Genomic DNA, 14,251 nt, shown 5'->3' with positions numbered 1-14,251 from the left:
ACTCTTACATTCTTTCCACTCCCGCTTCCTTGACCTCGAGGCAGGAAAGGTTGACATAGCTGTTTCATTTAGGGATAAGCATTCAACAGTCATTTATTCTCAGCTCCCTGGTGAGTTATGAGTCTCTAACCACTGCCTGCTGCAGAAGGAAGCTTCTCATCAAAGCTGAGAGCAGTCTGATTCCTTGATTGAATCGGTGGCACAGCTGTACTGAGTATTCCGCTGATACGAGCAAGCTATGGACTGGTCTCAAACGTTTGTTTCCATTCTAATTATGCATCAAGTAGTGTCTATTTGTAAAATAAGAGTTTGGGACTGGTAACTATAATGTTCTTATACTTTTTTAGACATTAGAATCATTTAATCAATTTTGTCTTTATAAATATAATTATATAATTTGAAATATTACTAGAGATTATGATTTATCATTTAATACTGTACAATATTTATTTTTGTGGAAATTTATCCTGTGATAATCCTTCATATCGACTCATGAAGAATGAAAGAGATGTATGAGAAGCAATAAAATTCTAAAAAAATGAAATCCTGGGATTTTGCAAATGAAATACTAGGATTCTGCTTAATGTTTAGCATCTTAAGTGAGCTAGTTTATTAGATGATATTATATTCACAAAAATGACAGGTCTTCTAAAGTAACAGCCAAACATTGATAGATGTAATTATTTTTATGCATACTAGATGCCTGGACAAAATGATGTAAGCTCTCATGGCAATTTTACTTGCTAGCTATGTAATTATAATTATAATACTGTATAAATTAAAAAGTATTTGGTATGATAATGTCAGAACATGTTATGAAAGCATATGAACTAAAAAGTTTGTTTTCCATTTGATCATTTCCTAATCTCCACCCCCCTCATACATGTTTCTTGTGTGTAGACAAAAAGGAGAAAGAGAGGGGGAGACAGAGAAAGAATGAGAATGAATGTGAATAAATATGTGTGTGATGTACTTTGTTCTTATTGGTAGATTTTTTTATTTTAGGTAAATATATTATTGGCACCAATCCAGTTACTACTTGGCAGCATTAAAATTGTTTTCATTTTGTTAAGATAGTACATTTTCATAACATCACACATCAACTACAAGGTCTAGAGAGATGGCTCAGTAGCTAAAAGCATTTGCTGCTATTCCAGAGGACCTCAGTTTGGTTCCTAGCATCCAAATCAGATGGCTTATAGCTTATAATCTAGTACCCTCTCTGGCCTTCATGGGCACCAGCACACATGTGGCATTCATTCATGAGGACACATGCATAGTTTAAACACTGAATATAGTCAAATAAAAACATTACTGAGGACTTTCTCCCTTATGCACCAATTTGCAGATATCTAAGGAGTATAACATTGTTCCTTTTAGTATGTTTTATGTTGGTTCTGATGGCCTATAATTCCCAGGCCCAAGGAAAAAGGATACCATATTAAAGGATTTATAGTTAGGTGAATTTGAAGCTACTTCTTTTACTAGTACTGAAAATCATTTTGTTCTCTCCAGTTACAGGAAGCCAAACAAATGGAAAGAGAGAGACATCGGCAGCAGCAGCATTTGTTACAGTCTCCAGTAAGCCATCATGAGCCCGAGTCACCTCATCTTAGATATTTGCCACCTCAGACTGTTGATCATATAACCCAAGAGCATGAAGGGGATCTTGAGCCCCAAACACATGATATGGATAAAAGTCTCCAAGATGATACAGAGCCTGAAAATGGATCTGATATTTCCAGTGCAGAAAATGAACAGACAGAAGCTGATCAGGCAACTGCAGCTGAAAGTAATCTTGAGATGGGGCCATGGGATGTTTGCGTTTAAGGGCCGTGATGGGATGAGTTTTCACTGAAATGTAGAAAAACGATTTAATGGCTACCAAATAGTTTGTGATAACTGTCATTTTTTCTATTAGTGTTAAAGCTAGTTCACGTCAACCTGCACCATATCTCTTACTGATGCTGCGCCTTCATTAGCATCTCACAAATAGTGTGATGTATAGACTTCCTTGGGAAGAGGCACACCTTTCTTAAGAGAATCATAAGTACATGTTACAAAATTATATAGGTTCTTCAGTTTTCTTTTTCATATCAGTTTTAGAGCAAACAAAGGACCCACTCAGTAAGGGCTTTTAGACTATGGTTGAAATTTTAACATCATTATTGGTTTACGAAGTACTGTGTCTGTTATCCCAGTACTTGGGAGGCAGAGGCTGAAAGACCATGACTTTGAGGTTGGCCTGGGCTATACAGCAAGTACCTATTTTTAGAAAAAAAAAAGTAACAAAATTAAATATAAAAACAATTTTAATTAATCAAGTAACAGAAAAAAATAATTTAAAATATAGCTACAGTAGTCAGCAAGATTAAGATGTTCTCTCTCAATATTTTTCTTCTTAAAAATCTGTGTGTGTGTGTGTGTGTGTGTGTGTGTGTGCAAATGTGCCACAGTGTGTGTTCAGAAGACAGATTTTAGATGCCAGTCTTTGCCTTTCCACATTGCTTAAGACAGACTAGCTAGCTTTGGAACTCTCAGGGAGTTTCCTGTCTCCACTCCGGTCTGTTAGAGATTACAGACAAGTGACATTTTGTGGGCTCTAGGGATTTAAGCTCAGCTCTCCATGCTGTGCAGCAAGTGCTTTATCCACTGGGCCAACTCCCGAGTCCAAAAACGTTTACACTGTCATAAAGTTTTATATAGATTTTTATGTATAAACACATGAAATAATTTTCTCTTTTTTCTTTAAGCCTGCCAGGAATTTTGAGTTGTTTCCTTTTCTTGTTACGTAGCCTGACTTGAAAAATGATAAAAATTGTGTTGCTCTCTGTTGTGGATAGATAGAGCTTAGTTAGACTTCATCTAAAATTTGTTTTGTTCTTTTTTTTTTTTTTTTCATTTGAGGAAAGACCTCAGCTGTTGACATTCTTTAAAATCATGTTTACTTAGAACTCAATAGCAGTATAAATAGGTGTATGCGTGTACATACATGAGTAGAGGCCAAAAAAATCAACCAACTTCAAGCATCATCCCTTGGATAAAACCCATTTTATTTTTAAACAGGGACTCTGACTGGCTTAGAGACTTGCCAGTGAGGCTGGGATGGCTAGCCAGCAGCCCCCAAGGATCTGCCTGACATTGCCTCCCCAGAACGGATGTTATAAGAACATACTACCATGTCCAGTTTACATGTGTACAATGCATTCGATTACTCTAACCTCTCACCCCTCTTCTCCATACAAGTTCCTTTTTCATATGCATGTTTTTGTTTGTTTTGTGACCAAGTGTGTTTAACCAGGGTCATCAGTGTGACTGAGTATATGATAATCTGTTGGAGTGTAGTGGGCTTATCAGAGAGCCCTGATGGCAGTAGATAGTGGGGAGTGAGTCTCCAGTTTCTAGAGTCTATCCCTGATCACTAGTTCAGTCAGAACTGGGGGAAGGAAATCTCTTGAGTACCTCTCCCATATGGTTGGCCATTAACAGACCCGTTCTTATGCAGGTTGTGTGTAAGCAAGTACAGTTGCTTTGAGTCCATGATTGGAATGGTTGTATCATGCCTAGAAGAAAGATGGCATCCTGTAGCTCTTTGGTTCCCTCAGCTGCAGTTTTCTTGGTCTCTGTAGACGATGGTATAAATGTCTTCTTTATAGCTCAGCATTTAGTCTCTGTTTATTCTTAGCACCTAGTATCGTTATGTATTCTTGTAAAAAAGGCCCTTTCGGGTAAGGCTGAGCATAGCATCTGCCGTTGATACCCACCTGGTAGTTCTGCTTTGAAGTGGTGTTTTGCTATGGAGCTTTGGCTGTTCTGGAATGTGTTGTATAGACCAACCTTGAACTCACAGAGATCTTCCTGCCTCTGCCTCTCTGCCCCTCTGCCCCTCTGCCTATGCCTCCCTAGTGCTGCCCCTCTGCCTATGCCTCCCTAGTGCTGCCCCTCTGCCTATGCCTCCCTAGTGCTGACCTGAGCTTATATTTTATTTTATATTTTATTTTATTTTATTTATTTATTTTTGGTTTTTCGAGACAGGGCTTCTCGGTATAGCCCTGGCTGTCCTGGAACTCACTTTGTAGACCAAGCTGGCCTTGAACTAAGAAATCCGCCTGCCTCTGCCTCCCGAGTGCTGGGATTAAAGGCGTGAGCCACCACGCCCGGCTTTATTTTATATGAATTCTGAGTATCAAACTCAGGTCCTCATTCTTCCATGACAAGCAGTTTACTAACTGAGCCATTTTTCCAATCTTCTTTTTGCTTTATTTGAAAAAGCTACCTTAGGCAAACCAGATATTCACACTAGGTAAATTCACCAACGGAATCCATGTGTTTTGTCTAAATTGCTTTTGACAAAATTGATCCTACTTTTCACTACATGTTTAAGTTGATTTAAAGGGCTGATCTTTGACAGATCTTTGATCTTTGGGATTTTATTTGTTCATTACATTCAGCAAACATATGTTGAGCATTCTGTGTTTTATGTTCTGAATGCTAGAATTTTGGGTTAAGATGATAGATACAGCGATTGCTTTTAATGTGTTTACTGCTTTTAGCCTACCTAAAGGATCTGATGAAGGTATAATGTATGGTTTCCTAGAGGTGGCATGCTTAGGTAGTTAGGTTGAGGAAAATTAGGAAAATGCGTATATATAGAGAAGGCAATGTTGTTTTTGTTGAAATTGATAAAAATGATTAGCTAGAAAATAGGGAAAATATTTCCAACAGAAATAACATGGGCTGTGTGTAACAGAGAAACATGTATTATGTGTAAAGACACCACTGTAGATGTCTTATAGAATGCAGGATTTTCAGTAAGGAAGTGATTATTTTGACCATGAAGGCATTGTTTTAACATCTGGTATAAATAAATCTTGAGTTCAGAGCGCATATTTTAAAACACAACTTGATTAGTTGTGTAAAGTTGCACATTATTTGTTATTTTAACAGAGTATTATATTATTATAGCTATTGCTAACTTCTCTAGGCAGTTCTTGTGTATTTTATATATATATATATATATATATATACATACATATATATTAATCACTTACACATTTCTGTCAATTAACATGAATATTTATTTACTATTTTGTAGATACTTTTAGATAGTGGTTCTGTATATTAACTCACATTGAAATAGTTTTTGGAGTTGGAGAGATGGCTCAGCAGTTAAGAGCATTGATTGCTTTTCTAGAGGTCATTAGTTCAATTCCCAGCAACCACATGCCAGCTCACAACCATCTGTAATGGGTAGTAGGATCCAATGCACTGAAGACAACTACAGTGTACTCATACACATAAAATAGATAAATAAATCTTTTTTTTAAAAGAAATGTTTTCAGACTCAAGGTGTTTTAGCCAACTATAGCACAAAAATAAAAGCTTAGAAATGGTAGAAAAATACCCACACTTGAGTTTTTTTCCCCACAGAGGAATATAAAGGCTATTTTTTTCTGGTAAGTTTACTGATTGAGCACACTTACTTAACATCTTTCCCAATGTGACACTAGCTATTTTGTAGAACATGGCAGGTAGTAGATTAAAAACAGCACAATTATAGAGAGGACAGACTTTGGAAAAACAGCATTGTTAAGTCATAATCCTTTATAATAGTCTGCTTGGGGAGCAGTGGAGACATTACTGTAGCCAGAAGATACAAAGTTGGCAGCCATTTGGCATAGGGGGTGTTTGCCAGGTTCCTGGAGCATCCTAAAGTGCTAATTGAACCACCTTGAGACACTTTGAGCATCCTCTTTGTAGCCATTTACACAAGCTTTCAGATTCCATTGTTTTCTTTAGCTGCTCAGAAGTCCTGCAACATGTCTCTCTTTACTTTTTTAATAAAAAAAGCATGAATTCAGTTTTACATTGGAAATGTAAATTCTTATGTGAAGAAAGAGTGAGCAAAACACTAATGTTGTCCCAAGTGGCTCAATGTCTGTCTCCTTAGGTATCTTCTGTAGTAAAATGCAATATTAATAATTATATCAAATAAGATTTAGTTACTTTAGTTTGATGTTGGATAAGGTTTAGTACAGACTTATATGTACTAGGTACATGTCAATGTGCACAAGACATTAAAAGTGCTTGATTTAGAATACCATTAGAAGTTTGATTCTTGTAGGACTAATCTTTGGAATCTCATTAAGTTGAACAGTTAATAGCTGATCAGATTGAACCCTGTTAAAGTGAGTTTGAATTTCAAAAATACTTAAGTATTGACTGGTCACAAATTCTGAAAATTTAGCAAGGTAGTGTCCCAAAATATTTACACCCATTTGATTTTCTTTAAAAAGTGTTTCATTATACATGTCTAGTAGAGGTTTCTTTAAAAAGTTAAAATAATGTTGTCTCAAATTTTTGTCTTTCAAAGCATTATCTAAAAATGACATCTTGTATGATGGAGACTGTGAAGAAAAGCCACTTGATATTGTCCAGAGCATTGTAGAAGAAATGGTGAACATCATTGTTGGAGGTAGTGTACTTCATTTGAAATTAGTTTATTCTGTTTTACAGGATTTCATCTGACCATGGAAATACTATAATATGGAACCAAAGGAGTAAAATTGTAAATTCTGAAATTAGTGTTTGTATGTTTGTGTATGTCTGCCCCTCCCCGGCCCGTTCAGGCTGCTTTCTAAGATCTCTAGTGAGATGCTTTTAGCCACCAGATAGCATCGGACCCTGTATCTACCCTTTTCCTTTGTAGAGGTGCACAGGTGCAGTGCCTTCTCATGCCCTGTGGTCAGCGCATCTGTGTCTGTGTATATCAGCAAGCCAGTAAACACAGCTTTCTCCACAGTTGCTGGAGTAACTTCAGCCTAGGACTTGTTCTCCATGTAAAGCTTTTACATTTTTTACTTAAAGTGCTTTGCCACTTTTCAAGTTGCTGTTCTTTCACATATCTGGACTTCACTTACTCTCTGAAGCTATTGCTAACTACAAGAAGGGCTATTCAGATGTATGCTATATGAGTCACAGCAATGGGTCTGGTAACAGAGGCAGCATTGAGTGTCTGCGTAACATAAAGAGATGATTAGATTTAAGAGTGGTGAGTTGGTATAATACATGAGATGTCAGATAATAGAAAAAAATTCTAGAAGCAATTTAACAGTTCCAAAGTTTAACAGTTCCAAAATTTAATAAGTTCCAAAATTTAACAGTTCTAAAATTTAATAAGTTCCAAAGTCAGAATTTTGGATTTTATTCAAAGTCAACAGAATCAGTTTTGGAGATTTTAGAACTGAGAATTTTGATGAGAAGATCTAAACTAAGTCTGAAAGACGGAAGCCCTGTAAGACACTAGCACAGTAGACTGGTCTGATTATAATAAGACTACAAAGTGAAAGAAAGCAGGAACTTTAACGTAACAGACTTTCTAGCCATTTAAGTAGCTAAAGAAGAGAAAATAAGTATCACACACAGTTCCAGGGCTACTCCACAGTGTGTTGATTCACTGAGAAGACTCACAAGACTCAACATAAGAGTTGTCCTCATTGAGAAGTTTTATTACAGCCAAAGGTACAGAGTAATACTATTAAAGGAAGAGACAGATGAGAGATGGGAGGTAAACTCTAGAGGAAATCAGCTCTCTACTTTCAGGAACTAGGATATTCTTAGTTCCTCCAGTATCAAATTATTAAATATTAGCAAAATGTTTAACATGTATTTGAGGCATGAGAACTAAAATTTTAATTGCTGACACATTGTACTTTCTGCCTAACATGCACTAAAATTCCAGGCTCCCACAAGAAAAGTTGGTTCACTATGGTGCAAACTGTTTATACAAATGTCTGGACTCAGTGAGCCATATTGATCAGCTCTGGATGGAAACACTACTAAAATTTAAGATACCAAAAATTAGCTAAAGGACAACACTTAAATATGCTTTTCTAAGATGTTACCTCTTTTCTTCATTGGTAGCATCCCAGTTATAAAGCTCAATACACTAGATGTTTAGAATTCAATGATAGTATACAAGGTACTTGGAGAAAAGCACTAATACTTTTGGCACACTGAATTTGACGGAATCTGTGTAGTCATATGTATAAACACAATGCAAATTAGCACTTTTCCTAAACAGAGAGCAGGTGCTACTGGTGCATTGTTTGTAAGCTCATGTCACTGTGATGGGTATTTGAGGAAGTAACTTGAGGGGAGAAAAGATATATTTTGGTTCACATTTTAAGAGATTTGAGTTCAGGATCAGTCAGTTCTAGGGCTCCTGGGCTGTAGTAAGGCAGAAAGTCATGGCAGGAAGCATGTGCTGGACCAAAGCACCTTTTCTCCAGGAAGGGAGGGAAGCAAAGAAGAGGGAGTGAAGGCCCATCTCCCAGGGACTACTTACTCCAACCAGTCCCCACCGACTAATGACACCTCCAAAAAAATAGTGCCATGATAGACTAACATTCTGCTCTTTACCCTAAAAGGTTCATGAGCATCTCATATAAAATGCAGTTAGTCTAATTCCATGAGTTCCCAAAGGACTAACGGTTACATGGTTTAAAAGTCTTCACCAAAGCAAATTTATAACCCTGAGTCACTTAAGATGGAACAGCAAGCTATATAACGTTCACATTCCGTAGGGAGGACTGGGAGCAAAGAAATGCTGCAACACATCGGAGGCAGAGTAAACCCTGCGTCTGCACATTAGAGATCCAGGGCATGTGGTAACGCACCCCAGAATCAAAGCAAGCCACTGCCTCTGTGGCTTTGCGCATGCTTATTTTCTGGCCAAACTGCAAGTTTTCAAACACTGATCCTTATTTTGATTTTCCCTCCCAATTCTCATTGCAACCTGATTAAAAACAGCCAGTCGTCACTATGTTACCACTTGATTGCTGGGCAGCCATGAAGTTATCTCTACTAAGTTAGTCTGTCCCTGTAAATTCTACATCCTACAGAGTTGCAGGACACAGATAAGATGTAGAGATGGTGTTTTGTTGTTGTTGTTTTGTTTGTTTTGTTTTGTTTTGTTTTTGCCATAGTGTCATAATGTACACAACCAATTTTCTAGTGGTTCAAAAGACCTGTATATGCATGCTATGTGTAAAGACATCGAAGGTAGCAAACGTGTTAGTGGAACTGGATAAAGATGCTTTGAGAGCAATTTCTAATACCCTCCTGATAACACATAAGTCCAGTCTTCACTGGTTACTTCTTTATCAGTATTCTGGTTTTCTGAGGTACCACCAAAATTAGCCATTCAGTCTGCTTACAAAATTCTCCACCATTGGTTTTCAGCTTCTAGGTCATGACCCCTTGGGTGTTACATATCAGATAGCTTGCATATAGAGATATTTACATTAGAATGCAAAGAAGTAGCAAAATTATAGTTATGAAGTATCAACAAAATATTTTTATAGTTGGGGCTCACCACAACATAGGAAACTGTATTAAAGGGTTGCAGCGTTAGGATGGTTCAGAGCTACTATTCTAGGCTTTCTTTAACACACTTCCCAAAGTTACCCAAGTTCTTCCTAAAAATTTGCCGCCAGAACTTTTTTTGTGTTTGTTTGTTTAGTTGGTTGGTTTTTCAAGACAGGGTTTTTCTGTGTAGCCCTGGCTATCCTGGCACTCACTTTGTAGGCCAGGCTGGCCTCGAACTCAGAAATCCACCTGCCTCTGCCTCCCAAGTGCTGGGATTAAAGGCGTGCGCCACCACTGCCCAGCTCTGCCAAAACTTTTGACTTACATTGATAGTGCAACCATACAGCAACTGTCATTTCTTTTTTTTGTTTGTTTGTTTTCGAGACAGGGTTTCTCTGTATAGCCCTGGCTGTCCTGGAACTCACTCTGTAGACCAGGGTGGCCTTGAACTCAGAAATCCACCTGCCTCTGCCTCCCGAGTGCTGGGATTAAAGGCGCGCATCACCACACCCGCTGTCATTTCTTAATATTCATGTTCTTAGTCCATTTGTCACATGCCAATATCTGGGAGAAATAATTATTTTGACTCCCAATTCCAAGGTATGTTTATTTGGCTCTGTTGCTTCTGGGCTGTGGTGAGATAAAACACCATGCTAGGGAATATGTGGTGGGAAGAGCAGCTCACCTCATAAGGGACAGAAAGCAAGGGCTTGGAAGTGGACATGACAGCCTTTACAGTCATATCCCTAATGACCTACTTCCTACAAAGGAAAGTGGCTTCCAAAGGAACATCCCCAGCTGGGTCTTAAACCCTGAACACATGATCATATGAGATCTAAGTTGTTGTAGGTGTCAGTCTATTAAGTCCCCTAGTTATCCAGTAGAAATTAAAGAAAGATACTACAGTATTGGGAATATTAATTAAAATTATAAAACATTTAGTTAAAGAGAAAATAAGAGTGTTCTGTTTCCACATGTCCTTTTAAAATAGTGCATTAAAGTCAGGGATTGTCATATTATAAGCTTATGTGCCATTCTTGCGTGTTTGGAGAGTGTTGGGGTAAGAATTAGGCTCTGGAGCATCTTAGGCCAGTGTTCTAGTTGCTGGGCGACATCTGCACCCCACCTGTTCTTATAGATAAAGGATTGTAACACAGCCGTGCATAGTTACCGTGGAGACTGTGATTTATAAAACTGCCCGATGTCTTGCCAAACAAGCTTTGCTAGTACCTAATGCAAGTATAGACTAGGAAGTAGAAGTTCCCTCATTCTGTAACATTGTACTTAGGAAAGTCTCAAATGTAGAGAAAATTTCAGAGAGCAGTGTTTTGAGCACCTTTATCCAGATTCACTAATACTTTTTCTACTTTTACTTTATGTCTTCACACATAGCGTGCATATATAGGTCCTTTGAACCAGTAGAAAATTTGTTGTGTACATTAAATCATTGTACCCCTGTATAATGCCTATATATATATATATATATATATATATATATATATATATAAACACACATACATACACACATACACATATATATATATATTCTGTAAATAAGGACGTTATCATATGTAACCTCAATTTTAATTTCACACCTAGGAAAATTGCCATCTTTTCAAAAATATCTAATATAGTTAAGAATGTTCCCACATGTCCCAAATATGTGCCTCTCATGTTCCTTTTGTTTTAAATCCAGGACCCAATCTCAGTACATTTTACATATGTTAAACTTATCTGTACTTGATTTTAGTTACAAGTCCTCTAACCTTTATGAAAAAGAATTGACTATTTGAGAAGAAATGGATAATAGCTGAAGTTCAGCGAAACATCTCAGTGTTGTAGAATTCATCAGAGCCCAGTTTAGTGAGTTAATATATATTTAAAAGTAGGCCTCTGCATATGTACTTCTAGAATAACCTTTGATCAGTTAAGTGTGTTTATTGCTACTGCAACTTATAGACCATGTTGGGAAGCATACTAAGTAGATATTTGCACTGTAATAAGTACATTACATTTAAAAGGTGTGCCAATATATATTTTACTTTGCTTTTTGGTCACTGTTTCATTTTAGATACTCTGGGTTTTGTTCATTTGTTTGTTTTTAAACACACTGTGGTTTAATCAGATACACTTGAGTGTCTTTTCTTGCCATTTTAGACATGGGAGAAGGGATGGCTATCAGTGCAAGTACAGATGGCAACACTGGAACTGTAGAAGATGGTAGTGACAGTGAAAACATCCAAGCAAATGGAATCCCAGGAACACCCATTTCTGTTGCATATACACCATCGTTACCTGACGACAGGTTATCTGTCTCCTCCAATGACACTCAGGTATGTATGGGTGAGGTGGAGAGGAGGAAATGGATGGTCTGCCAGTAACTTGAGCAGATCTTCCCAGTTGATGTGAGAATGGAGTTTTGAGTAGATTTCTTTCTTATAACTATAACTCAGAGCAGTTAGTTCTTTTAAGATGTTTTAATGGCTACGTTCCAACTGTAATTGTGTCTGTGTTCACAACTGCTCATTCCCCACTGAAGTTACATATAACAGAAACATCATTTTTCACAAGTTATGGAGAAATTACACTATCATAGGGAAAACATGGGAATGTGGGGCATTTTAATGGAGTCTCTGATGAGAGGTTCACAGAAGTCAGTGTGGACAGGAGTGGCAGGCCTGGCTCACATTGCTTCTCTGCTTTATGTGTTTCTGGTCCTTATGTTTGCAGATGGAGGATTATAGAGATTTTCTTGGTTAGGTTGACCTAAGCCAGTAAAAGACTTTAAAGATTACTACACTGTCTACCAGAGTTGATCGTTTTTAAATCATATTTTTATTCATACTTTTGTGTGAGCTGGATAAATTTTAGGAGTATACTTGATGTCAAATAAGGGATATTTTAAAGAATGTCTTTTAAAGGTGTTTATTTAGTGTCGGGTATGAGAATAGCATATGAAGGTCATTGTGTCAGATACTTCAGCTTCTTCTTGTACCAGGTGGGAGAATCCCATATCAGAGTTCTCTGAAAACTATGCCAGAAGGCTGAATGATTTATGATAGGATATGTCTTTATTTTCCATGGTATATTAACTTCTTTAGGAATCTGGAAATTCTTCAGGACCTTCACCTGGTGCTAAGTTTTCCCACATTTTACAAAAGGATGCCTTTCTAGTGTTCAGGTCATTGTGTAAGCTGTCAATGAAACCACTGTCAGATGGACCACCAGATCCAAAGTAAGTCATTAGCCATTTTGTTTAAGAGATATTTTAGCTTAAAATGTACTGTAAATATAGTGTTTGCATTTTCATTTGTTCTTTTTGTCCTGTGAAATCTTAAAATTTTTGTTTTAAAAGATACATACCAAAAATAATAGGTTCCCAAACTTTTAGAATATATACTTTACACTATTTGAGAAAGGATCGCAGCAGTACAGAATAGTGAGTACACAGTAGATATCAATATATGTTATTGAGTGAATAAGTCACTCAATATATTTCCACATTCTGAGTAACTTTGGAACTATACAATCAGATGAATTGCCTTAAGATGGTTTCTGTCTCTACTTATATAAAGAACGTTGATATAAGTTATCTAATTCTCATCAAATATAGGTTTGTTTGTTTTTTTTCAATTTGTCACAAGCTGGAACTGTCTTAGAAGAAGGGGTCTTGGTTGAATTGTCTCTATTTAATTGGCTATGGACAGGACTCTGGCACATTTTCTTGATGATAAGTGTGAGAAAGGTCAGGCTCCTGTGAGTAGGGCAAACTCTTGGTCCTGGGTTCTATAAGAAAGCAGGCTGAGCAAGCCATAAGGAAAAAGCCAGTAAATAGCACTCCTCCATGGCCTCTGCTTCAATAACTGCTCTGGATTTCCTTTATGATGGACTTTGGCATGGAAATGTAAGTGAAATAAACCCTTTGACTCTCCAAGTTGTTTTATCACAGCAATTGAAAGCAAAGTTCAACATTAGGAAAGTGCATATTTTGTGGATGATAATATAATTCCAGTGCAGTTTATTTCTGCTTGCATTTAAGGCTTTGAGTTAAAAGAATGACCTGTTCTTTATTGTTGTAGTAGGATATATTACATTGACAGTTTTAGGAGAATTTCTAGCAAAAGGGTGTTTAGAGAAGGAATGAAAATGAGATCAAAATAGAGGAAAATTTAAACATTCCTACTAGTTAGGGTTTTACTGCTATGAACAGATACCATGACCAAGGCAAGTCTTATAAAAAACAACATTTAATTGGGGCTGGCTTACAGGTTCAGAGGTTCAGTCCATTATCATCAAGGTGGGAGCATGGCAGTATCCAGGCAGGCATGGCGCAGGAGGAACTGAGAGCTCTATGTCTTCATCTAAAGGCTGCTAGTGGAAGACTGACTTTCAGGCAACTAGGGTGAGGATCTTATACCCACACCCACAGTGACACACCCATTCCAACCAGGTCACACCTATTCCAACAAGGCCACGCCTCCAGATGGTGCCACTCCCTGGTCCAAGGATATACAAACTATCACACTACTTAAATAATTTTAAAAAGTTCTTTGGAGTGTTTAAATGCTACTAAAGTCTAGAGGTGATTACTACAAAAACTGGTGTCTTAGTTAGGGTTTTACTGCTGTGAACAGACACCATGACCAAGGCAAGTCTTATAAAAAACAACATTTAATTGGGGCTGGCTTACAGGTTCAGAGGTTCAGTCCATTATCATCAAGGTGGGAGCATGGCAGTATCCAGGCAGGCATGGCACAGGAGGAGCTGAGAGTTCTATGTCTTCATCCAAAGGCTGCTAGTGGAAGACTGACTTCCAGGCAACTAGGGTGAGGATCTTATACCCACACCCACAGTGACACACCCATTCCAACCAGGTCACACC

At 37.5% G+C, this 14,251-nt stretch overlaps 1 protein-coding gene across 1 annotated transcript in view; it reads left to right on the top strand.

Annotated features, from left to right (window-relative positions):
- Arfgef1 (ARF guanine nucleotide exchange factor 1) overlaps positions 1 to 14,251 on the top strand; it is a 98,381-nt gene that overhangs the window by 22,211 nt on the left and 61,919 nt on the right. The window contains exons 6-9 of the mRNA XM_021167539.3: positions 1,516 to 1,792; positions 6,374 to 6,475; positions 11,527 to 11,702; positions 12,471 to 12,604. Coding sequence (XP_021023198.1) covers positions 1,516 to 1,792; positions 6,374 to 6,475; positions 11,527 to 11,702; positions 12,471 to 12,604 — 689 coding nt within the window. The remainder of the gene's footprint in view (positions 1 to 1,515; positions 1,793 to 6,373; positions 6,476 to 11,526; positions 11,703 to 12,470; positions 12,605 to 14,251) is intronic.

Source organism: Mus caroli, unplaced genomic scaffold (genome assembly GCF_978045245.1).
Source record: "Mus caroli unplaced genomic scaffold, Mus_caroli_1 scaffold_1, whole genome shotgun sequence".
NCBI lineage: Eukaryota > Metazoa > Chordata > Mammalia > Rodentia > Muridae > Mus > Mus caroli.
This window is presented reverse-complemented; position numbering and strand designations above follow the sequence as displayed.